Here is a 27555-nt window from a genome sequence, read left to right on the forward strand (position 1 = left end):
CAACTGGTCAAGCTTCGGGTTCGGGTGTGAAGGACAAAGGGAAAAATATAGCTGAGGAAGAAGATGAAGATGAAGATGATGAAACCATTGCTGACATGTTGAAACGAAAGAACAGTCGCAATGTTGATGAAGATGTAAATCGTGTGGCGCGAGAGGCTGAAGAAGCCGAACGCAAGCAGAAGGAAGCCCACGATCTCCTCAAGAGCAGGAAGACTCTCTTCCCTACCTGGACTCGGGAGCGCTTGATTAAAGAGGCCATAGATACTCCCAGCATCTTATGGCTCGAGCCGGTGATCTCATTCGACTGCAATAACACTGTCGACTCGCAGTTCGACATGCCGCTGACTCGAAAGGCGTTTATCTTCCACGCCTTCTCAAATATCTTTGAAGTCCTTCATCCGAACGCTGAGCTTGACAGGGAGCTCATCGACTTCTATCTGAAGGCTGCTAGTCCTCAGTATCTAACTTGGAGCGCCCAGAAGATAGTAAACATTCGGGTCTTAAAGCCTTACACCGAAGGAAGGTTCATAAACGTTCGGTTCAAGGTGATTCGAGGATCTGCAAAAACTGTTCATCATATCTCTCTGGCAGATCTACCGAACTTAAATCCTCATGATTGGATTGTCTTGCATAATATCCTTTTGACTAATGAAGCCGAATATGGTTCCATTATAGACCATATCAAAAGGATGTTAGTCTGTTACATCATGGAGGTTGCCCTTATGGATCAGGAGGTTGCCACAGTCTTCAAGAAGAAACCGAAGATAGCTCCTGTGGGATCGGCCAGTGATCTCAACCAAATGCAAATGGGCAGGATCGACCCGATACGCAACTCGGTTATGTTCACTAGAGCTAAAGGACTGAAATGTCTCTTTGCTTTAGCTGACAAACACCTTTACACCACTGCTTGTTTGGAGCATGTGTTATCGATCATCAAAAGGTGTAAAGAGAATTCAGCTGATGACATCAAGTACTTCAACGACATGATCCAATGGTACATCCGGTTTAGACAGACAATTCTCGCTCTCACCAAGTGTCTGTTTAACACCGTGAAGAAGAAGGTACCTGCTTCAGCTACTGGCCCAAGTAACAAGTGAAGATCTCGCTCCAATTGACACAAAGGGGGAGATTGTTGGGCTGAAGATTATTTTGAAGATTGCGTCATTTGGGCTCGGTTATTTATTTACTTTATTTATATTCCGGTTTGGGCCTGTCCAACCGAGAGCCCATTTTGTTTATTATATAAGTATATGCTTGCATGCATATTAGGTTAATGATTTTAGCGATTCATCTAGAGCATAACGATAGTATTTACAGATTTCTTTAATCGTTCTTGTAACCTACCAATCCTCTACAGTTGATGTTCTTAATCGAGCTCTTCTGAGGATTTTGTTTAATCATTCGACACGTTTGATTCACTCTTGTCTCGTTCTTATTTTCGTGTTCTTACAGTTTTAATAATTATTTACCTGTTTAAGATCTAATCGATCTTCATAGATTAACGTTTTAATCTCATCAATTCCCATAACACACGGTTTCGAAAATTTAATAAATGTTTGGAACAAAAACGGGAATGAAGGGTGAAATCTTTCAAAAAATATCAATTTCAAAATCCCAAAAGCGCTTTTAAAGCAATTTATTGAAATTGGTAAAGATTAAAGCACAATGCTTTCCAAAAATGCCCTTCTTTAATGTCTTTGGCGAGACGTCCTCCTAGCTTGCTTCAACACATCGGGACATCCAAATGGATACTTTCAAAAGAATTTGCATTGAAACCTTCATAGAATGGCTTTAAATGATGAACATTGACTTTGAAAATTCATCCCGTCTTTTCGCTTTGGATTTCTATCGCTCCACGGTCAAAAGTTTTTATCACAACAAAAGGCCCAATCTTGATCTTAACTTGCCCGAAAATAACTCTAATCGTGAGTGGTAAAGTAAGACCTTATGTTCCTGTTCAAAATGCTTCCGGGTGATGGACTTGTCATGGAAAAGCTTTGTTTTCTCCTTGTAAATTCTCGAGTTTTCATAAGAGTCATTTCTCAATTCTTCTAACTCTTGAAGTTGAAGCTTCTTATGTCTTCCCGCCTCACCAACATTGAAATTGCATTGCTTGACCGCCCAAAATGCGCGGTGCTCTAATTCCACAGGAAGATGACATGGCTTTCCAAAGACCAACCTAAATGGAGACATGCTTATCAGGGTTTTGTAAGAGGTCCAGTAGGACCATAAGGCATCGACAAGCCTTAAACTCCAATCTTTTCTTGTTGGGTTCACCGTTTTCTCAAGGGTAGATTTCACTTCACGATTTGAAACCTCCGCTTAACCGTTCTTTTGAGGGTGTTAAGCGGTAGAGACACGGTGGGTCATGTTGTACTTCCTTAATAAAGCCTCCAACACCTTGTTTCTAAAATGCGTCCCTCTATCACTAATCAAAGCCCTAGGCACACCAAATCTCACAAAAATATTGGATTTTAAAAACTTAATAACCGTTTTAGCATCATCTGATCTTGTGGCTTTGGCCTCAACCCACTTAGAGATATACTCAACCGCGAGCAAGATATAAATGTTGCCAAATGAGACGAAAAATTGGGCCCATAAAATCAATTCCCCATACGTCAAAAACTTCACAAACAAGGATCGGATTTTGTGAAATTTGGTTCTTTTGTGAAATGTTCCCCGTCCTTTGGAACCGTTCACAACTTTTACAAAACAAATAACAATCGCGTGACATGGTTGACCAAAATAATCCACACTCAATAACTTTTCTCAAAGCTCGGTTAGGTACGAAGTGTCCCCCACAAGCAAATTTATGACAAATTGCAAAATGGATTGATTTTCTTGTTGGGGAACACATCGCCTAATAATTGTATCGGGACAATGTTTCCACAAATAAGGTTCATCCCACACATAGTATTTTGCATCACTTTTTAATTTGTCTTTTTGAGCACATGTGAATGTGTCAGGATACCTTTTCGTGACCAAAAAGTTAATGATGTCGGCATAACAAGGAATATATTGAGAAAGGGAAAAGTGATGCTCATCCGGAAACTCATCCCGCAACGAGAGAGGAGTTTCATTTGAAGTGATCCCTCTTAGGTGGTCGGCAACAAGATTCTCGCAACCACTCTTGTCCCGAATCTCCAAATCAAATTATTGCAATAATAACATCCACCGAATGAGTCTTAGCTTTGCATATTTCTTTGTCGTCAAGTACTTGAGAGCCACATGATCTGAATACACTATGACTTTGGTGCCTAGTAGGTATTGCCTAAACTTCTCCAAAGCAAACATTATCGCCAACAACTCCTTCTCCATGGTAGAGTAGATTCTCTGAGCATTTTCTAGTGTTCTTGATGCATAGTAGATCACATGGGAGGCTCTTCCATTCTTTTGACCCAAAATGGTGCCTATAGCGTAGTGGCTTGCATCACACATGATCTCAAATGGGAGATCCCAATTTGGTGCTTGGATGATGGGGGCGGATGTAAGCAACTCCTTTAGCTTGTGGAAAGCCTCTTTGCACACGTCCTTGAACTCAAAATCGATATCCTTTTTGCAAGAGTTGACTAATTAGTCTTGTTATCTTTGAAAAGTCCTTGAAGAATCTTCAATAGAAACCCGCATGACCTAAAAAGAACAAACTTCCTGAACACAAGTCGGGTAAGGTAAGCTTTAAATAACATCAATTTTATCCTTATCTACCTCGATTCCTTTTTTTGACACAATGTGACCGAAAATAAGACCGTGACTCACCATAAAATGACATTTTTCAAAATTTAGAACCAAATCTGTTTCAATGCATCTTTTCAAATTTTTGGTGAGATTGGTAAAACATTCCTGAAATGAGTTGCCATATACCATAAAATCATCCTTGAAAACTTCAATTATGTTCTCAACATATTCCGAGAAAATAATAACCATACAACGTTGGAAAGTGGTTAGGGCATTACACAATCCAAATGACATTCTGCGGTGTGGAAAATTGCCAAATGGACATGTAAAGGTTGTCTTTTCTTGGTCTTCCGGTGCCACTGGGATTTGGTGAAAACTAGAATACCCGTCTAGACAACAATAATGAGATTTCTCGGACAACCTTTCTAACATTTGATCAATGAAAAAATTTTGGTGGTTGTCAAGGCCAACAAAATTAAAAACCCTAAATCTTCTACACTAAAATAGTGTATAGTGGTAAAAGGGTCGAATCCGCGAAGATTGTTTAATTTTATAACTCAATGAAAACTCTCTTTGCAAAAGTGCTTGTATTGAGTTTGCGGTAGTCAATACATACTCTCCACCCATTTTGCACACGGGTGGGGACCATCATACCCTTGTTGTTCTTTACCACGGTGATTCCAGTCTTCTTCGGGACTACTTGCACCGGGCTCACCCATATGTTATCCGAGATTGGATAGATCATCCCTGCATCAAGGAGCTTTAATATCTTCTTTGCGCATCTCGGCTTGGCAGGGATGATCTATCCAAGTGGAGGGGCTTGGTCCTGGCAGATTCAATCTTGAACACTATGCTCAATCCTGGCGGATTTAATCTTCTTTGCGCATCTCGGCTTGGCTTGCATTCATCCTCCATCAAAATCTTGTGCATACAAGTGGAGGGGCTCAATCCCTTGGTATCCATAATTGTCTAACACATGGCTTCCTTGTTTTCCTTCAACACCTTGAGGAGATGCTCTTCTTCAATTTCGGTTAAGTGAGTTGAAATGATAACCGGAAGAGTTTCATTCTTTCCCAAATATGCATACTTTAAGTGTTGATGTAGGACTTTCAATTCTGATTCCGGTGGTTGTACAAGGGATGGTGACAACTTTGTATGGGTTGGGGGCAACTCAATTTGCTTTATGTCAAATCTTGTGGATTTCTTCACCTCCAATTTATTTACCAACTTCTCAACCTTTGGATCAAAAGAATAAAGCTTTAATTATTTAGCTAGCATCCCACAATCAAACCCCTTGCTTAGAATTATCTCCAACATATCACCATTGGAAAACTCGAATAATTCTTCGGTTAGTGGTTAAACAACATCAACAAAATACAAGGATGAAACATCACTAGGATATCTCATAGCATCGTAGATATAAAAACTTATTTTTTCACCATCAAACTCCATTGTTAAACTTCTTGCACACACGTTTATTTTCGTCCTAGCCGTCTTCAAAAACGGTCTCACAAGTAAAATTATAGCCGATTTAGAGGAGACTTGTTCTTCAAAATCAATTACATAGAAATCCGTCGGGAATACCAATTGGTTCACTTGCACCAAAGCATCTTCTAAAATACCTCTAGGAAAAACATTTGATTTATCCACAAGTGAAATTATGACACCGGTTTCACTTAAAGTCCTGACATTCAATGATTCATACACCAAATAGGGCATGACATTAATAGAAGCACCAGGATCGAGCATAGTGCTACTAAAAGTGACATCCCCTTTCTTTCAAGGAACCGTACACATTCCCGGATCTTTGCACTTAGGTGGAAGTTTTCGTTGTAAGACCGAGGATGCATTCTCGTTCATCGAGATCTTTTCATTTCCCTTTAATTTTCTCTTGTCGGTGCAAAGTTCTTTCAAGAATTTTTCATATCTAGGGATTTGTTTGACGACATCAAGAAATGGGATGTTTACTTCCACCTTTCGGAAGGTGTCCAAGATCTCCTTCTCCTCCGTATTCTTCTTTGAGGTTGCATGTCGGGAGAGGAATGGCGATTGAGTGGCTATTGGCATCGCTAGAGGAATATTGTTCTTTGGAACTCCGACTTGTGCATCATTCTTGACAATAGGATCCTCAATGGGAGTGATCTCTATTTCTTCCTCATCTTCCCTTGATTTCTTCTTTGAAATACTCTCTCCAGTTTGTTTACCACTTCTCAAAGTCACTACATTGACATTTGGGTTCTTTTCAGTTTGAGAAGGTAGTTTTCCACGGGAATCCAACTTACTTATAGATGTAACTATATATCCCATTTGTTCTTCAAGGTTGGAGATACTAGTCCTTGTCTCCTTTTGGAATTGTTGAGTGCTAGTGGCTAGGGATTAGATAATGTCTTTAGGAGACATTTCGGAGCTACTCGGTTGGGATTGAGAAGGTTGTTAGTGATGATGTGACGGGTGTGGTTTGGGTTGATAACGTGGTTGTGGCTGTTGGTAGTGGGGTTGTTGTGGTGGGTAGGTTGGTCTAACCAATGCATTCTGAGGCAATAGTCTTGGGTTGTAGCTCATATTGGGATTTAGCTTCCAACTTGAATTATATGTATTTTGGTAACCGGATGGCTTGTTATGGTAGTGTTGGAACTCTCCCTTGGCATTTACATGTTCCACATCTTCTTGAAGAATGAGACACGTATCCATAGGATGTCCCATTGTTGCACATATTCCACAAACAATAACTTGTGGAGTTTGTCTCATGGCTAGCTTTTGGGCAATGGATGTTGAATCTTTGATTTGAGACTCTAAGATTGACGTCCCCACTTCGTTGACTTTTTGTTGTGTGTCTCTCTCCCTGTCTTGGCGCGGGCCAAAGTGTTGCGAGTTTACAGCTACGGTGTTGAAGAGTTGTCTTGTTTATTGTGGAGTTTTGCTAAATACATCTCCACTACTTGAGGCATCAACTAGTATTCTCTTGATTGGCAACAATCCCTCATAGAAGTGTTGAATGGGGAGTTGTTCCAGAATTTGATGGTATGAACAACTATAACATAAGTTGTTGAACCTCTCCCAATAATCATGAAAAGTCCAATTTTGACCTTGGCGGATTCCACAAATCTCATTTCTAAGCCTTGAGACTCTTGAAGTGGGATAGAACTTATCAAGAAAGCTCTTTTCATATCGGTCCATGAGTTGATCGACCCCGGTGGAAGATAAAATAACCAATCCTTTGCTCTATCAGCCAATGAAAAGGGGAATTCCCTTAATTTGATTTGGTCATCGGTTGACCCTTGCGGCTTCATACTAGTGCAAATAATGTAGAACATCTTCAAATTATTATGAGGGTCTTCATTCTCTAATCCATGAAAAGTTGGAAGGTGATGAACTAAAGTTGACTTCAATTCTGAACCTCCTTCCAAAATGGGCAATTGATATCGGTTGGAGTTTGTGTGACATCAGTTTTCATCGAGGCCCACAAAATTAATAAACTTAAATGTTTTACACTAAAATATTGTATAGGGGTAAAGGGGTCGAATCCACGGAGATTGATTGAATTTTATAACTCGATGAAAAATCTCTTTGTAAAAATACTTGTAAAATGACAATAAAAGTAAAAATGGGGATTTTGGTTTATTTAAAATACTTGAAATAAAATTAGAACTAAACTAAGATTTAAATGGACAATTCAACAAAAATAAGAGTTTGATGTAAAATCAATAAGGGAAAAATGGTTGACTTAAGGTTTCCTCACTTTGACTTTTGATGAACATATCATCAGAATCCAATTGTGCAATACTTGTTTTAAAGCCGTAATTTGGCTATAGTAATCCAAGATGCTTGAGATTACCTATACTTTTCTTAGTTGTTAAAATGGTTAGAGAATCTCATAACAATTTCCTTAGTCAAAGTCACAATTTCCATTAAGCATGTACTTAGTGAAAGTCAACTAGCATTAAGAACGAAAAAGTTACCAAATCCAACAGGAGTCAAATGCTTTCACTACTATGTTGGAGAAAATGTTTTTATCATTGTGTGAGGAAAAAACAACACAAAAATCATTTGTTGCTTGCTAATTTGAGGATCCTTTACTTAATCAAGAAATTAGCCAACTAATCACCAAAGACACATTTAAACTCATGAATAAAAACATACAAGTAGTAATAAGATGTTGAAACAAAAAACATTCTCATAAGGATTCTAGAACAAGTTCATGGAGTCTTCAACATTCAAAAAAAAATTCAAAGGATTGCACAAAAGTCAACCAAATTTTATTTAGCCTAGCATGGCTAAAATCAAGAAACTAAAGCTAAAGTAAAATGTACCAAGCATGAATTAAGATTTAGAGATGAAAAGATGATGTTCTTCAAGGTTCTTGGCCTTCAAAGACTCCAAAAACTCCAGAGAAAGTGCTCCAAAATCGGATGTGCGAGTGTTTAGAAAAGTAGCACACCAACCTTCCCCATATAGACTTCCAATTGAATTTCCGAAATTGCCCCAACAGAAATCCATGCGGGCCGTGTAAGGATTCCACCCGAGCCACATGAATTAACGGTGTATGGATCTTCTTCACTTGTTAGGCCTCCACAACTTAGTCCATCGGCCCATTTTGAGCCTGATCAGCTATTATGTCATTTTCTTCATTTTGAGGCCAATTTGTCTTCTCCAAATCACCCATAGCTATCGTAATCACCAAATCATCAATTCTCGCATGCTTGAAAAATTCTTCCATCTTCATTTAATTAAGTGACCATCTTCTTCGATGCTCCATCCATCTAAAGCCCATTTCTGAATCACCTCCATTAGATATTAATCCCAAGATCCTTGTTGTCCTCCAGGTCCAACCGCTTTCCCTACGTCCCAAACATTCCCGCTCCGCTAAACTCCAAAAACCCGCAATTATGTTCACGAAATTCGAAAGTACCCGCAAGTGGTCATAAAATATCAAAAAGGAAAATGTGCATGGAAATTAACTAAAATATGAATGAAATATACTAAAATAAACTATAAAAATAAGTAAATAAAATAAAACTATCAGTTATGCATTGGTTTACTTAAACACATCTCGTAACTGGATGATATAAACGGTAATTCCATATGTGATTTGATGTGTGAATTGTATGACTGTGTAGTCAATGTAATTCGTTCCTTTTGCCCTAAAATGAAAAGTGATATCATTGGGCCCCTCAATGATTTGATGTTGACTATGTATAGTGATGGGTCCAGTCATGACTAATTGATGTGCTTAATTTGAAGTCCAATAAAGTCTTTACAAATTGGGAAATCGTGAAATAGAATCTTGTACAATGAGATTAATTTTGATCCCTTTCTCATTTCCATACGATATACTGATTAAGGAAGGAATAGGTGATCACTTACTTTAGGGCCAATAACGGATTTGAATAAGAGTTTGGCAGTGGCTTTGAATATCACTCTTTGTTGTTTATTTCAAGGTCTATACTTGCAATTATATTTACAGACTTACCCAAGTGGAAGACTGTTGGATTAAGGTGTCTAAACCAATAAATAAATTGGTATATTCTTGAATTAGAAGCAAAATCATTTTTGGGTTGCCCTCAAAACTAGTATTTGGATAAAATGACTTTTGGAGGTAGAGGTTGATATGTTAATTTATTATATGATTAATAAATTGATTAGAAATAAAAATTAATGATTTGTTAAAATATTATGAGATTAATATATTAATTAGAAATATTATTATTTAATTAATAATTAATCAGAAATTAATTACAATTAATTTTGGGTTTAATTGGATTAATTAAAAGAGCAAGGGTTGAAACTGCAATTGTTTAATAGTTGTACAAGAAAGTATTCCAGAACCTTCCAACCCCTTGAACGAAATTAAGGAGTGTTTTTAAGCTGTTTGGAGTATTCCTTATGGATAATTAGGAAATTAGATAATTTCGGATTTAAAATAATATTATTTTATTTCAAATTAGGGTTGCTAGAATTTTCCTATTAGCTATAAGTATGTTCCTTCCCCCATCATATTTTCATCCACCACATACACACATACAAGAGCCGAAATTTTTCTCTAGCATCGTCTCTCTTCAAGTCTTCTTGCTACTAGGGTTTTGGTTACAAGCCATTAAAGGCACCCATTCCTTTATTGCTAGCTTTCCAAGATCTAGAAGAAGGATTCTGCTTTGATTATTTGCAATAATAATCAGAAGGTATGTAACCCTAATTTTATATGAATTTCAATTTCATAGCCTCTCTCCTGGAGTATCTTGATATTCATAGTTAGTTGCTATTAATAGAGAAAACATAGATCCAATCTAGGTTGCATGTGAACTTAAGGGTTAAGTGTTTTTTCCGCCACATGTAAATATTTTATAACCTAGAAAACCCATCAATAACTTCTTCGTTACTAACCCGTGTTCGATGTTATTTATACCCACATTAAGGTGGGAACATACTCTAAAACTCTATTAAGTTGTATCTCAACGACATAATACGGGTCTTAATTTGTTAAGTCATAAAGATGACCCAAAAACATAAAATTTCCCATTTTACCCTTGTGGGAAAAATACATCTTATCATGCATTATTTCTCTTGAACTTGCCCATCTAACCTCTTCTAAGTGACTTAAACTCTTATTAGACATTTTCATGAAGTCATAACTTTAGAAGCTCATCTCTTTCTCATAATTGACCATTTTACCCTTTTGGTCAATATTTGACTAAAAGTTAACTTTCACTAAATTTCATCAGTTTCTTGTTATGTATTTATTTAAGATTATTTCTAATTTATTTTGATGTTGGGGTTTTTCCTGGTCGCAATGCAGTGATGGGAACCACTACGACATAACCATGTCATTTGTATAGTGACGTTGTCATGAGCGTGACCGTGGTGTGGTGGTGGCTGGGCTCAAAACCCTAAATCTTAGGCGTTGAGCCCTATATAAGGTGCTAATCCTTAGGGTTTCTCTTTAATGTAGCCTCCATCTCCTGAAAGAAAACGCTAATTTGGTGTGTGTGTGTGTGTGTGTGTGTATTTTATGAGTGTGTATGAGACATCCTTAGCCTTGAAGCATTCTTTGATGAAGAAGAAGGCTTTTTTGGAGCTTTTGGAGTTGTTCTAGGTGAGGTCTTTGCATTCAAACTTCTAGATCCTTAGAAGGTATCAAATGTATATCTTTTGGCATAATGTTGGTTTATTATTGCTTTCATCCCTTCTGCTAGTCTTTTGAGGAGAGATTATTGGAGTGAAAGTAACTCCGGGACTCTTACTTGAGATTGGATGTTTTGTTGACCTTTTGTACCCATAAAATTAGAAGCTTGATGTATTTTCCCATTCATGCATTAGTTTTGCTTCACTTTGGTCCCTTAGAGGAGTTAGGATTTTAGATCTAGAGAAATGGTGCATGAGAGATGGATTTTAAGGTTAGGAGTTTCATGTATTAAGCTATTTTTCATGTTAACTCGTCGTGGTAGTAAGTAGGTCGTGATGTGGTTCGCAAGTTCCCAACATGGCTGTTTTTTCAATTAGTGAATGTGGCGCGACCAAGGAGTTGGTCACAGCGCGGTGATCAGTGAGGGTTGATCATTGGATATTAAAATTTTGAACAATTTGACTTTTTGTTAAGCTGATGATTTGGAATAGTTGATTGAGGTTTGACCTCTGCCAGGTTAGGAGGGTCGTGTAGCTGTCTCAACGAGACGTAGAGTGTTGATCTTTCAACTTAGCGATTCAGGTGAGTTTCTCAGTGTGTTACCAATGTTACTATGACACGATTGTATGTTAGATTGGTGGGTCTTGCTTGTTGTTTGTATGACTGCATGCTTGTTGGCTGAAATATGTCATGGGATGAAACACGCCATTAGTTGAAACAGGTCGTAGTCTGAAACAAGCTATGGGCTGAAACAGGCCATAGGCTAAACTTGGTCGTTGGCCGACATAGGCCATTAATGCTATGATTAGTAATTTGTAATGTATGTGATACTTTAGGAACTCACTAAACTTTGGCTTACAATTGTGGATTAAATGTTTTAGGCACTTCGTTTGATCGTGAGAATGCAAATGCATGACTATACACACTCTTCGACAACTTTCATATTTTGTGATTTCACGTTAATTATGTTCCACTCCAATTTTGAGATTTTAATTATTGAACAAATGGTTTTTGGATATTATGGTGAATGAAATTGGGGTATTCTATCATATTAAAAATGGAAAAAAAAAAAAAATAGTAAAAATTAGGACGGGTACACATAGGGACCAAAATGTATTTTACTCAATTATTATTTGTAGACATAATTAAATAGTTTTTCAAATTTGTATGTTTCGTTCCTAACATTTGTTTTTGGTACATGAATGGTCTCTATTGTTTCTATTTTATATGTTGTTGGTCTCTAACCAATATAAAAATAACTTTTAAACCCTTTTTAATGTATTTTATATATTTTTATTAAAATAACTTTAATTAAAAACAAATAAATAGATAAATAACCCCCACCCATTTCTCTAAGCATCTTTCCCTATTGGCTCTCTAAGTATCATCATTGACATTAATGGAAGAAGCTTTAGTAGGTCAGTTGTCTTTCTTCATTCATTGATTTCTCTATCCTTCAAGAGAAATTAAATATTCTGTTACTTTTTGTTTCTATTATCTTCCTACCTATTTTAGATGGTGACAAGTGCCTTTCAATTTAACTTAAATTTGATTAAGATGATAAATTTATACACTTGTCATCATCTTAAATGGATAAGAAGACAAATAGGAACAAAATATAGGAGGATATTTAATATCTCATCCTTTAATTTCTCTCTCCCGCTGCCCTTCTCCATCTTCTGGTTTCTATAAGAATTGCTTTTTTCATATATGTACATGGTCAAAAATCTGCAACATGCAATAAAGCCGGTACCAAATCATGGGTTTGGGACTATGGAGAGAATATACAATAAATTGAGACCATAAAGATAATCCTCCTCAAGAAGAAAAGATTAAAAACTTAAATAGTAGTGACTTTTTACAAAACACATGGGCCATTTGTGTAATTTTGTCTTCATAAAATAAGCAAATACATAAGAAAACTAAAAAATCATTTATGTTATTTAGGATAAATACATTCCAAAAGATTATAAAAGAATGGATTTTTAATCCATCTAAATTCAAAACATATACAAAATCCCATAAAACAATTCATCAATCCAAAAGCATACTATTATTATAATTAGCTTAAAGTAGGGAATTAGGGTTTTACTTTTCCGCAAGACTAATTCTTCTTTTTCTTTAAGTTCTTATTTATTTATTTATTTTTAATAAACAATGTGCAAATTGGTCGTTGACTTTTATTTCTGGACCTTTAATAAAGCAGGAAGTATTCAGTGCAATAGCTATTCCTTTCTTCTCTGATTCTGTTTTACTCAGTCAGATTTCGTCTCCCATCTCTCGCCGTCTACCTTCCTTCATCGTTGACACTCGCCATTTACCTGCCGGCTCACCTCCGCTCGCGCTGTACTTTTCACCTGTCATCCTTCGCGGTACGTCGCCATTTATCTTATCAATCATAAAATCAGATAATAATCATTTGGTTGTTCATTAATAAAAGGTGACTGTGATTTCAATTACTTTTGCTGAATTTTGTATATCAGTTAGGGTTCCACAGACTCGAATATGTACTTCCTTAACTCCTCTCTATTTTCCAATTCACAAACACGATTTTTTACATATGAGTATTTTTGAATCTTAACAGTTAGCTAAACTCCCATAAATGAACATGTTTTAATATGCGATTTTAATAATCCAAAATTGCGTGGTGAACTTGCTGAGCTGTTAAACCCAGATTGTAAGAACTTTTAGTGTTATATTCTATGAATCAGACTTTGTAACCAAAATCTTTGAAGAGGTGTGACTCTAGTTTAATATTCATATCATTAATTTGGATGGATAAATTCAAATTTGAAAAGATTGTTCTTGCGAATATCAGGGATCTATAAACAACCACGTCAAGAAACTAATTCTTTCTTGCGTTTGGATCTTTTAATTGTTTGTTCATATCTAGTGAAATTTGGGAATTGCCAATACGTTTCTGCAATTCCTTTCTTAAGATGTAATACTAGATCCTGATGTTGTTTGTAGAATGGCTTATTTGGTGTTGATTTGTTTGAGGATTGTTTAACTTAACTCTATAAGGAAATTGTTTAGGCAAAATTAGGGATATTTGTAGTGGGTTAATCAGATTAAAGTAAAGGTTTTGTAGGTTAATCAAAATTATTGGTTATTTCTGAAGCATACTGATCTATATGGAAAAGTTGGAGGTGCATATGTATATGTTTTAGTCATTTAAAATTTTTAATTTTGAAGATTATAATGTATTATTGTTGGTATATTTTTTGATGAGACTTAAGTTTGCATAAGGTATTAAAAATTTGGATTTTTTTTCTACAGACACAATTAAGGAAAGCGTGGGATTCAACCATACCTCATAATGGTTGTTCTATCTGAACTTTCTGAAGGATCTTCATCTTCTTCATCAACTCATAAATGTCATACATATGACGTATTTTTAAATTTCAGAGGTGATGACACTCGTCATGGTTTCACTAATCACCTTTATAATGCCCTCATTCATTCCAATATCACTACTTTCTTGGATGATGAAGAGATTGAAACCGGGGAAGATCTGAAACCAGAATTGGAGAGTGCCATTAAAGCATCTAGGGCTTCTATTATCGTGTTGTCAAAAAATTATGCTACTTCCACATGGTGTCTTGATGAACTGGTGTTGATCCTTGAGCAACATAAGGCATGCAACCATATTGTTATACCAATCTTTTATCATGTTGAGCCCGCCCATGTCAGGAAGGAAAAAAGTAGCTTTGGAGATGCAATGGCTAAACATAGACAGATGATAGAGGCAGAGACAGATGCAAATAATAGAAGTAAATTGGCTCAAAAGATTGAAAAATGGAATAAAGCGCTTATAGAAGTTGCTGATTTAAAAGGGAATGATGTTAAGGACAGGTAGCCACTTTCTTACCCATATTTCCATTCTCCTTTAATATTGTTTAATCAACACATTCAAATTCAGCATAATCTTCTCCTTATGCATGCATTTCAATACGTGTCTTCATATTTAACAAATAGGCATATTTTTTATGCATTTAGATTTGGACAAAGATATGCTTGAAATTGAGTCCAACTTTTGCAATTATGTGATCTCAAAAATTAAATCATATTGGCCAGTTAAACCATCATGCTAACTTGAACATTTTTTCTATGCATTTTTTTTATCTTATCATAGATTAGTTCATGTAGATAAATCATTTCAATGATTTTATATGCTTTTAACTACTAAACCAAAATTTGAACAGTCGTAATGCATGTACTATCTTTTATATCATTTTACCTTCAAACAATTAAACTATATCATCTTTTATTGTGATATTACAATGCTTTTAGTTGTAACTATTAAAGGTTAACTTAACTATTATAGATGATAATTCTGACCTTGCACATTAATTAGATGCGGACATGGTTAGAAGTGCAAATACAATAATAGTTATGATACGAAAAAATTAATTATATAATAGCTTAATGTGATATAATTTTTGTTTGGATCATTGGAAAAATTAAACCTCCGGTATAAGATGTTAGTTGTTTTGATTATGTTTTCTTGTTCTTACTAAAATCAAATTCCAGGCTAGAGGTGGAGTTTATTGATGAAATTGTCAAGGACATCTTCCGTAGATTACACATATCTTCAAGGTTTCCACTACCACAACTTATTGGGATGGAAGATTCCATTAAATTCGTCAATTCATGGTTGAAAGATGCATCATCACATACAACAAATATACTCACTATTTTGGGTATGGGTGGGATCGGAAAGACATCTTTAACCAAATATGTCTATGCATTACATTCTCATGAATTTGACTCATGCAGCTTCATTGAAGATATCGGTAGGAAATTTGATGAAAAATCAAATGGGATGCTTGGTGTACAAGGACAACTCTATAATGACATTTCAAAACCAAGTTCAGTTCAAGTTCTTGATGGTTCTATATACACCTCAATGATAGAGAATGCATTAGCCCGTAAAAAGGTGTTTCTAGTTCTTGATGATATTGGTAGTGTGGATCAGTTAGATGTGTTACTTGGAAGTAAAGGTCTTCATCCGGGATCCAAAATCATAATAACAACAAGGGACGCATGGTTGACTAAGAGTTGCGCACTATTCAAAAAGAATGTTAAACCCAAGCATGCAACGTACACGCTTAAGGGCTTATTTAAGACCGAATCACAAAAGCTTTTGTGTTTTCATGCATTCATGTGCAACGATCCCAAGGCAGGTTATGAAGAGGTGTCAAGAAAGCTAGTGAATTATTGTGAAGGACATCCAATGGCGCTTAAAATTTTAGGAAGGTCTTTACATGATCGAGATATAACTTATTGGGAGGGATACATAGACCGACTAAAGAAAGAAAATGATTCCCCTATAAATACGGTCTTGAGAATGAGTTTTGACTCTTTGCCATCAGATAATGACAAGGAGTTATTTAAGCATATTGCCTGTATTTTTGTTGGAATGGATATAGACTTTAGTGTAACAATATTAGAGGCATGTGATATAGAGACAAGATCAGGGATCACGAATCTTATTGACAGAGGTCTTCTTAGTAACAGATGGAATAAAGAATTAACGATGCATCAATTGGTTCAAGAGATGGGAAGATTTGTGGTACGTGAAGAATCACTTTACAAGCCATGGGAACGAAGTCGAATATGGGGTCATGAGTCATTCAAAGTGTTGAAAGACGAAAAAGTAAGATGCTATGTATACTTCTTTAAAGCATTTTATATTTCTGTATACATATCTAACATTTTAAAAATATGTTTGCATCCACTTTCTTCGTAGGGTACAGAAAATGTTCTAGGCCTCACTCTTGACATGAGGATGCTTGAGAAAGAGCAATTACATGGATCAATCGAGTTGAAAATAGATGCATTGAGTAAGATGGATAGGTTGATGCTTCTTCAACTTAATTATGTGCAAATAACCGGCTCTTGCAAGGATTTTCCAAAAAAACTAATATGGTTGTCTATGCATGGGTTCCCTTTGAAGTATGTACCTTTAAACTTACCTTTGGAGAATGTAGTTGCTCTTGACTTGTCATATAGCAAGATTGAATCATTTGGGATTTCTTGTAGCTATCCACAACGACTTCTTAAGAGGCTAAAGGTAACTTACCTCCATTTATTACTCTTCTAGGTCGATTTGATAAAGTTCACTACTTTTCTAACGTATCTCAGTTTCAGCAATTAACTGGATCATGCTCAAAAGCTAAAAAGTTGCTTGGATCGTTGAAGATTCTTAATTTAAGTTTCTGTGAACAACTTAGTATTCTTGGTGGCTTTGACCACCTCCCTAAACTCGAGAGGTTGATACTTAAAGGTTGCATTGGTTTGCTTGAGGTTTGTGAATCAATTGAGCAGTGTTTTGAACTTGTACACATCGATCTAAGCTACTGCGACAAGCTTGAAAAACTTCCAAGAAGCTTAGGCAAACTAAAGAAAGTTAAAACACTACTTCTAAATGGTTGTTATCTCAGTGAATCTCGAATAAATGTTAGGGATAAGAAATCATCAGAAATAGTCAAGGCTAACAATATTCACATAAACACAACAACCTGTTCCTCCACTGTTATCCATGCTATGCCAAGTTATTCAAAGTTCTCTGTGATTTCTTTACCGAGATTTTTAGTAAGCTTGTCACTTAAGAATAATAATTTGTCCACTGAATCTTTTCCTTTGGACATGAGTTGCCTAACCATGTTAAAGGAATTATATCTAGATGAAAATCCTATTGTTTCCCTGCCCAGTTGTGTGAGAACCCTTCCTAGACTTGAGACACTTAGTATGAGAGATTGTAATATGCTGACATCAGTCGAGCATCCTCCACATACATTAACAGTTATGAACCTCTATTCTAAACCTAATAAGCATTTGCTACGAAAAGTTATATTTGATCCACAAATGTCCCCACTCAAGCTCTCAGTAGGATGGAGGATGATGGCGCCTTCATCGTCTGAATTTGAAGGTATGCTGAAAATCCAACCAATGTCAGGTGTTGAGGAAAAGTTATTACATTGTCTAGGCTGGACTAAAGTAGATTTCCTTAACAGAAGACTCGTCGTTACTTCTACTGGTAATGCAACATTAAAGGAATCTGAAATCCAGGTTTGGTCTAGTTAACTATTTTTCTTTGTGTGGATATGTATGTATATATAATTAATGTGGTGATTAATGAAGGTGGTTGTATTTTGGCAGATGTATTATGAATTTGGAATATTCAGCACAATTTATGAAGGCGAAGAGATGCCGGATTGGATTATGGATAAAAGCATGGAGCCATCAATATCATTTACAGTCCCATCATCTCCTAACAACCTCATAGGATTAAATTTTTGTTGTTTGCTGACATCTCCATTTCCTTATTATAAGTTCTTTTATTTGCCTCTGATCAAAATTAGTAATATAACAAAGAACCTCACCTGGATATACGACCATTACATTGAAAAAGTCAATATAGGCGGGAAGTTTTTGACATTAAGCCATTGGATGTTTGGGATGAATGAGATGGTATGTGGTGACCATGTTAATATTACTATCCTGAGGGAGAGACCAGATGATTTTGCTTATACAAAGGAATGTGGGGTGAGTTTTGTGTATGATGATGGAGAAGAAAAAGAAGAAGATTTGTTGGGTTATTACAAGTCATGGAATCATATTATTGGTGGAGATCTCATTGGATTTCAATCAACCACCGGAGAATACATCCTAAGCAAATGGCGAATTTTGTTGCCTAACCTTGAAATGGATCAACTAAGTTACGGTTATCTATGTGAAGAAGGCGCCAATTTCAAAGGTAAGATGTCATTCTTATGTACTACTTCTAATATAAAGCTGATAATAACTAAATGGTAGTGTTTTGCTTATAAAGGATTGATGTTTTAATTTTATGCAATCATTTTTAATCAATTTCTTTTCATCAGATAAGTTGTACTTCAAAGCTCTTGTCTCATAGTAAGTCTTGCATACAGGAGGATGGCCCCTAATTTAGGTACTTTTTATCCCTAAAACTCTTTTCTTATCGCATAAATAAAAAATGCACACAAACCAGCTGGAAGTGAAGGCTAAACTTTGTCACCCAACAGATTTGCACTTGTGGCTCACCCGGCAGCTTTGCGAGCTTAAGTAGCCTTCTTTCTGGTTCTTGTTTATGTTTCTTATTTTATTTAGACATATTTATCTCCTTCACCAAAAAACCATATGTTTGTACAACAGAATTTTGATCATATAAGTCATACTTTTGTGTTAATAAATAGATCTTAGTTCAACAGTTACCGATTTTCTTCAAAATACATCACGGGTCACATAAAATCCTCACATATACTGCCAGAATCGGATACAGTTGTTGATGTATTTGAAGTAAATAATGCAATTAATGTTTGTTTAGTAAAAGAGACAGTTATGAGGGATAGGTTTTGAAATATGAAGGAGAAGAAGAAGAGTTGCAGACGTGGGCGATAAAACTGTTCCGGAAGAAAAATGAGGAGTTGTAGTGGTTGTCGTTATTTGTGGAAAGCAATTAATTATAATTTTTTGTGGTTCTTTTAGTGTGTATATATATATATATATATATATATATATATATATATATATATATATATATATATATATATATATATATATATATATATATATATTATAAGTTGGTTAATAAGGTTAAATAAATATCAAACTTAAAGTGCAATCATACATAAACTAAATTTCAATATTAAAAAAATATATTTACTTCTACTTATGAAGTTATGTTTTTTAACTTTTAACATATTATACTCAATTTACCAGTTTCAATATATTGTTGGATGTAAACAATTATCATTTTAAAGCTACAACTTTTGAATAATTTGTATAAAATACTTCAATTATTAATTTAAATATAACATTATAGGGTCAACTTAAATATAAATTTTAGTTTAATTTAGTTAAACCAAAGAATATTTTGTAAATTGTTACAAGTGATAAATTGTAGTGTCTTTCTAGTAATGATTATAAGTTGGTTAATAAAGTTAAATAAATATCAAAACTAAAGTGTAAATATAAATAAACTAAATTTCAATATTAAAATAATATATTTACTTTAACTTATAAAGTTTTCTCTTTAACTTTTAACATATTATACTTAATCTATTAGATTTATTATGTTGTTATATGTAAACCATTATGAGTTTAAAGCTACAACTTTTGAGCAGTTTGGACAAACTACTTAAATTGTTAATTTAAATACATTACAATGTCAACTTAAATATAAATTTCAATTTCACTTGAATAACCCAATGAATATTTTATGAATATTTAAAAATAATAAATTGTAGTGCTAAATGCAAAAACTAAACCGTAATATCAGTTTAAGTAAAATATTTTATAAAGATATTTTTATAATCGCTAAAAATTTAAACATAGGTAGCTTAAAATAACTCTTCATAAATGATTATATTGTTACCTTTAAAATAAAAAAATAAATAAATAATGTATGATGGTTTAAATAGTTATAATGATAGAAACTAAAACTTTAAGCAAATAAATTTTAAAAAATTAATTAACAATAAAAACAACTTTAAATAACATTAAACCATATGTTATATTTAATTTTATTCATGAGTAACTCGCGGGTAGAAGTCATTCAAACGATTGAGATTATACAGTTATAATAGATGTATATATTATCATATAATTCAAAATAATCAATATATTATATCATTTTAGTATACAAATTATTATACTAAATTTATCAACAATGTTACTGTTATATTTAAAAAAAACATATATTTATAAAGATTTCAACTATATAGATCTTTCTGCGCAACGCGTAGGCATTCGCCTAGTATTGTAACATCCCGTTTAAAAATAGAATAATTATATAATAAACCCGGAACCCCGAGAATTAATTTTTATTATCATTTCATATTATTATAGCCCAAAGTCAAATAATAATTAGCGAGATGTTCGTTTCGGGGGTTAAAGTGTAATTTTGGCACTTATTTTGAAAATGTTTTGTAGAGGGGCTATTTGGTATTATTTGGGCTTAATACAAAAGAAATTATGGAAGCAGGGGTTAAAGAGTAAATATCAGGCTTATTTTGTAAGGATTGTAGAAGGCTGGGTAGCAATGGTAATTTCTGGATCAAAATTGAAAGAAGAAGGATAAGGAAGGACTAAAGGTGTCATTATGGGGAAAGTTTGAAGGAGGCGGCATTTAACTATTGCATTGCCTCATTTAACCCTAACCCTAGACACAAAGTTCAGCCGCCACCACCATTCTTCTCCACCTCCGTCGCCGACCTTGTATCCCCATCGTCGGCCGATGTCGCCTTGTTGAGTTCGAGCACCAACCACCGGCATTGCCACCATGCTGAAGTTGCAACGTAATCGTCAACCGTTGCCGACATCACATCCACCAGAGACCGTGAGCCCTTGTCTTCGTTCCTTTCTGTCGGAGCTATCGTCGCCCATCGCCACCATCTGTCTAGCGGACGTTATAGTGGAGCCGCTGCTGTTCGAGCAACTATTTCCTGAGCTACGGTTGCCCTCCGTCGTTCTCACTCCACTGTTGCATTGATACCACCGTCGCTGCCATTGTCGTTGAAGACCCAGTCATCGCCGAACGTTAGGCCGTTGTTGCAGTTATGAACCGTTGCAGTGGTTGCCTCCTAGTGTTGCTTTTCGCTTCTTCTGTTGTCCCGTCATCAGCCACGACCATTCCGCCAACGTCATCTGTGAACGCGCCGCCTGCAGCCTAGTCGATGGTTTGCAACGGCGGTCTTATGTAGTGAATGAATATATGTTATTGTTGGGGCTGTAAACCACCAACCACCGTCGTCGCGTCGCTGTTGTAGCTGTTCATCGGTCCTTTCGCCGTCACCAACCATCGTGAAAGGTGGATGTGTGCGAGTTTTGCTATGTATTTAGGTGTGTGTGTGTAATGTTGCTTTATTGTGTTAAGTGTGTGTGTATGTAGTGTAACCGGAATTCCCGGAAAGGCCACTGCCACCACCGTGAGGTGGTGGCTGCCATCTCCAACCACCGCCTGCCACCACAAGGGTGGTTGGGCGTGTGTATGTGCTCTTGTGTGTGTGTGTGTGTGATTTTATTTGGATATCGTGTTGTCACAATGTAATCGATCGGAATAGTAAGAAAAATTTGTCACCACCACCGTTGACCACCACTACCCGAGGTGGTAGTGGGTGTTGCCCGACCAATGAAACCCTAATGGGCCCAATGAAGCCCAAATTGACCTAAAAGCCTAACCATATGACTAATGGGCTAGTATTGGGTTGGAAACCCTAATTAGGGTTTTGAAAACCCTAATGTCTTGAATCCCTATTTTTGGGGATTGATTAGGACCCGCATTGGAATTAATTAATAAACTTCAAATATTAAATTAATAATCATTTGCAAATTAACCTAAGGTAATATTGGAATTAATGGATTAAGTCCTTAATGGGTTAAGTAAGAACACTTAACCCTAATCGTCATTTCATGTGAAAACCCTAATTTCACTTGGGCCTTGAGTTGGGCCTTTCTATTGGGCTTTGGTGATTGGTGTAACACCCATAAAATTCATGACAAATGTAAACTTTTAAAATCCATTTCAAAATCATCAAATTATTAGAAACGTGTTTTCAAAATGTATCATATCAAAATTTTCCCAGAACCATAGACAAAACAAGAGGAGCTATACAATGATGCCTTCTCCTTTTCGCGATCCCCTGATGTACCTGAAACAATAAACTGAAACTGTAAGCCCGAAAGCTTAGTGAGTCCCCCCAAAATACCAATACACTTCACATAACACATACACATTAATAACAGCATGTACTGGACCACAGCTTTATAGAATGGATTACCGTTGGGCCCACAGTCTAAGTCTGGATTGCCTTTTGGGCCCACAGCTCACATCTGGCTTGCCACCGAGCCCATAGTACGAGTCTCCCTCAGCTCGTATCTGGAATGCTCCACCGACTGGATTACCCCTGGGCCCACAATGTGAGCCTGGAAAAACCACTAGCATGCAGATAATCATATAACTACATAGGTAGTCCTACGGATCTACCTAACTGGCAAAACCACTAGCATGCAACACTAACTCATACTCAATATCTAATACAACTAGGATAACATATCCAATAAGCCGGCCTTGGTGCCTTAGACCCCTTAGTATAGTGAGGATAACTCACCTAGTAAGTAGCTCGAAAGGTAGTGTCAAACTCCTCCAAATGTAGCTCCAACTCCAATACCTATATTCACCAATGTCCTTTGCTATCAAAATCCCATTTACCAAAAACCCTCCGAAGTCAACTGGTCAACCCTGGGTCAAAGTCAAAGTCAACTGTCAAGGTCAACAGTCCATGTTGACCTCAACTCGTCGAGTACCCTCAGCTACTCGCCGAGTTCCTTGCATAACTTGCCCATTCGCCGAGTCACTCGCTTGACACGCTGAGCCCAAGGCAATCTTCACCGGACTCGCCGAGTCGTTCATACGACTCTCCAAGTCTATGACAATCTTCATCGGACTCGCTGAGTTGGCCATGCCACTCGCCGAGTCCTTTCAGTCCTTCATCCAAACAGATGCCATTTACGCCATGCTAAGGCTCCATACTGCAGATCTAAGCTCGTAGGGCATGTTTATCACGTAAAGTTGCAAACTTTACGTGCATGAAAGGTACTAATGACTTAAATCAAGCTAAAGAAGAGGTTCTATGCAAAAGAGCTTCACCAACATGCTAAAGACTGAGACTTTATGATGATGAGAGCCAAGATGAGCCTAGATCTGAAGTTGCAACTTTAGATCTTGGTTCCTCTCTCGAAATGCAACACCGAATGCCCAAAATGGTCCCAAAACTCAAATATAAAAGGGATCTAGCTAGTAGAAGATCAAGGTGATGACTTGATACCTTCAAATGATGGTAAATCGAGGTAGACTTTAGATCCCCAACTGTTCCTTGCTCAAAGATTCTTGATCTTCAAGCATTTCTTCACCAAGATCCACCTTTCAAACTTAAACACACAAGTATGAAGAGAGAATGGAGATTTAGGGTTTTTGGACTCACAGGGGCTGTGAGGGGAGGCTAAGGGGCAAAGGGCCCTTTAAATAGGGTGCAAAACCCCGGGGATTAGGGTTTCACCGTCCAACTCCAACTCATCGAGTCACTCTTCTGAGTCGGTTACTTAAATACGTGGCCTAATCCCGCTTCTAGACTTAGTCGGGGAGTTACAATTCTCCCCCACTTGAACTAGACTTAGTCCTCGAAGTCCGCTGTGGTGAACAACTTCGGATAGTTCTCCCGCATCTCAGCCTTCGGCTCTCATGTCCATTCGGATCCCCTCCGATGCTCCCACTGTACCTTCACCACAGGTATCTCCTTGTTTTGTAAAATCTTCACCTTCCTCTCTAGTATGGCTATGGGCCTCTTAACATAGTTTAAGCGCTCATCGACCTGAATGTCATCCAAGGATACCACCGCCTCCTGGTACATAACACACTTTCGTAATTGCGAAACGTGGAAGGTATTGTGAATCCGACTAAGCTTCTCCGGTAGATCTAGCCTATATGCCACCTTGCCAATTCTGGAAACAATCCTGAATGGCCCAATATATCGGGGACCCAATTTTCCCCTCTTCCTGAAGCGGATCACACCCTTCCAGGGCGAGACCTTCAGAAGTACCATATCACCTACCTAAAACTCTAACTCGAATCGGCGCCGATCAGCGTAACTCTTCTGCCGACTCTGAGTGGTCTGCAGCCACTGCCTAATCTGCTGAATCTTCTCGGTAGTCTGCAAGACTACCTACGTCTGACCCATCATCTTGTGTCCGACCTCACCCCAACAAACTGGGATGCGATATCTCCGCTCATACAACAACTCGAAAGGCGGAGCGCCAATGCTGGAACGATAGTTGTTGTTGTAGGCGAACTCTGCAAGGGGTAGGTGGGAATCCCAACTCCCACCGAAGTCAATAACACACGCCCTCAACATGTCCTCAAGGTTCTGGATGGTCCGTTCACTCTGACCGTCGGTCTGCGCGTGCCTAGTTCCTCATAGAACTTCTGCCAGAAATGGGAGGGAAATCTAACATCTCGATCGGAGACAATGGACACTAAGACCCCGTGGCGAGCAACGATCTCACAGACATACACGTCGGCCAACTTCTCGTCCGACGAAATCTCCCTTATTGCCAAGAAATGGGCACTCTTGGTCAATCGATCCATAATTACCCATATAGCATCACATCCCTTCGCCTTCCTCGGAAACTTGGTAATAAAATCCATCGTGATCTATTCCTATTTCCACATGGGAATCTCCAGGGGTTACAGCTTTCCATGTGGCCTCTAATGCTCGTCCTTGACCATCCTACAGGTCAAGCACCTCTCGACGTACCAAGCGATTTCTCACTTTATACATGGCCACCAGTAACTCAAACTCAGATCCCTGTACATCTTGGTGGCCCCGGGTGAATAGAGAAGTGAGACTTATGAGCCTCCTCCATGACTGTCGGTCTGACCCCACCAGACATCGGAACTCATACCCGACCGCATCGGGTTAATAATCCCCATCTATCCTACACAAACTAGGTGCTCTCACCCCTGATCCTTTCCAACTTCCAGTTCTCTGGCCACATGCCCTCGACTTGGGCATCTCTGATCAAGCTCACAAGTAGAGAATCAACCACTATCCTCATACATACCACTGGGGTGGAAGACCCACCTGACTTGCGGCTCAAAGCTTCCGCAACCACATTCCCTTGACCGAGGTGGTAAAGGATCTCAAAATTGTAGTCCTTGACTACATCTAGCCACCTGCGCTGCCTCATGTTCAGGTTCGGCTGATCCATGATGTGTCTCAAGCTCTTGAGATCTGTGTATATGGTACAACGGACCCCATATAGGTAATGTCTCCATATCTTGAGAGCGAACACCACCGCTCCCAGCTCTAAATCATGAGTAGGATATCTCATCTCATGCGCCTTCAGCTGCCACGATGCATAGGCTATCACTCATCCTCTCTTCATGAGGACCGCCCCCAATCCTGTGATGGATGCATCACAGAATACCAAAAAATCCTCAACTCCCTCCGGGAGTGTCAAGACTGGGGCCTCACACAACCGCTGACGGAGGGTCTTAAACGCCCTCTACTGCTTAGGGCCCCACCGGAAATCCACTCCCTTCCTCGTCAGACGAGTGAGGGGTACTGCAATCTTGGAGAAATCTCGAATGAATCCCCAGTAATACGCTGCCAATCCCTGAAAACTCTTGATATCCGAAGGAGAGCTCGACACCTCCCACTGCATGACTGCCTCAATTTTGGCCGGGTTGACCAAAATCCCTTCCTGGTTAACGAGATGTCCGAGGAACTGGACCTCTCGTAACCAAAACTCGCACTTCGAGAACTTGGCATACAACCGTTCTCATCTCATAACTCCCAACAACTCCCTGAGGTGCTCCTCGTGCTGATCACGGGTCTTGGAATACACGAATATATCATCTATGAACATGATGACCGAGCGATCAAGCATCGGTCTGTATACCCGATTCATCAGGTCCATGAATACTACTGGCGCGTTGGTGAGCCCGAACGGCATCACCACGAACTCGTAATGACTATAACGAGTCTGAAACGCGGTCTTCTCCACGTTCTCCTCTCTGACTCGGACCAGATGATACCTCGACCTCAAATCAATCTTGGAGAACCAAGTTGCACCCTATAACTGATCAAAAAGATCATCTATCCTTGGGAGTGGATAACGGTTCTTCACCGTCGACTTGTTCAACTCCCTATAATCAATGCACTTCTGGTGTGAACCGTCCTTCTTCCTGACGAAAAGGATCGGTGCTCCCCACGGGGAACTGCTAGGTCGGATAAACTGCTTGCCCAGTAGTTCCTACAGCTATGATGACAACTCCTGCATCTCAGGTGGCGCCAACCGATACGACGCCTTGGCGATAGGGGCCACACCTGACATCAGGTCGATCCGGAACTCGACTTGCCTCTCTGGAGGTATCCCTGGCAACTCCTCCGGGAACACATCAAAAAAATCTCTAACAACTGGAACCTCTGCAACTGAAATCCGATCCCTAACCCGCGTATCCAACATGTATGCTAGGTAACCTGCACACCCGTGCTGAAGATACTGTCGAGCCCTGGCGGCCGAACAAAACCCTGATCCCACTCTGGTGCCCTAGCCATATACAACCAGTTCTCCCCCACTTGGGGTTTGAACTACCACTCGCTGGCCTTCGCAATCTATCATACACCAGATCGACTAAGCCAATCCATTCCCACGATCACGCATACCTCCCTCATGGGAATAGGAATCAAGTCTATCAGGAAAGACACCCCAAAGATCTCCAAATCACATCCTTGGTAGACCGAAGAAGCAGAAACCCCGTGTTTGTTGGCGATAGAGACTCGCAACGGACACTCTAGCTCGCCAGCTGGCACACTAAACGCCCCACTAAATGTCTGAGAAAAGAAGGACCGACTCGCCCCTGCATCAAATAAAACTAATGCAGGCAAGGAGTTCACTAAAAACGTACCTAATCACAGGTACAACAGATAAGCATAACACAAATAAATAATGAGGTAGAGAATAGAAACATACCAGCAACCACATCTGGTGCTGCCTTGGACTCTTCGGCCGTAAGATGAAATGCACGCCCCTGAGCCTTCGGGGCTCTGCTCTACCCTGCCTCCCATCAGTAATCCTCAGTGTAGCCGGCGTGTGAGCTTGTGCCGGCTTAGCGAACAGTAACAGACAGTTGGCCTTCAAGTGGCCAACCTGATCACAGTGATAACACAACC

At 38.0% G+C, this 27555-nt stretch overlaps 1 protein-coding gene across 4 annotated transcripts in view; it reads left to right on the top strand.

The window, feature by feature from the left end:
• Positions 1-13039: 13039 nt before the first annotated feature.
• Positions 13040-27555, top strand: part of LOC145043414 (disease resistance protein RUN1-like) — a 31823-nt gene continuing 17307 nt past the window's right edge. Inside the window, exons 1-8 of one of the 4 annotated variants that reach the window (XM_078992063.1) lie at positions 13040-13167; positions 14075-14650; positions 15329-16454; positions 16548-16871; positions 16943-17869; positions 17960-18557; positions 18685-18752; positions 20756-21874. In XM_078992063.1, the coding sequence (XP_078848189.1) occupies positions 14115-14650; positions 15329-16454; positions 16548-16871; positions 16943-17869; positions 17960-18557; positions 18685-18716 (3543 nt within the window). In that variant the 5' untranslated portion in view covers positions 13040-13167; positions 14075-14114 and the 3' untranslated portion in view covers positions 18717-18752; positions 20756-21874. Of the gene's footprint in view, positions 13168-14074; positions 14651-15328; positions 16455-16547; positions 16872-16942; positions 17870-17959; positions 18558-18684; positions 18753-18846; positions 19291-20755; positions 21875-27555 lie in introns of those variants that run through there. The other 3 variants (XM_078992053.1, XM_078992079.1, XM_078992070.1) reach the window with 3 other exon arrangements.

This window comes from Lactuca saligna, chromosome 1 (assembly GCF_052625555.1).
Source record: "Lactuca saligna cultivar CGN05327 chromosome 1, ASM5262555v1, whole genome shotgun sequence".
In the NCBI taxonomy this organism is placed as follows: domain Eukaryota; kingdom Viridiplantae; phylum Streptophyta; class Magnoliopsida; order Asterales; family Asteraceae; genus Lactuca; species Lactuca saligna.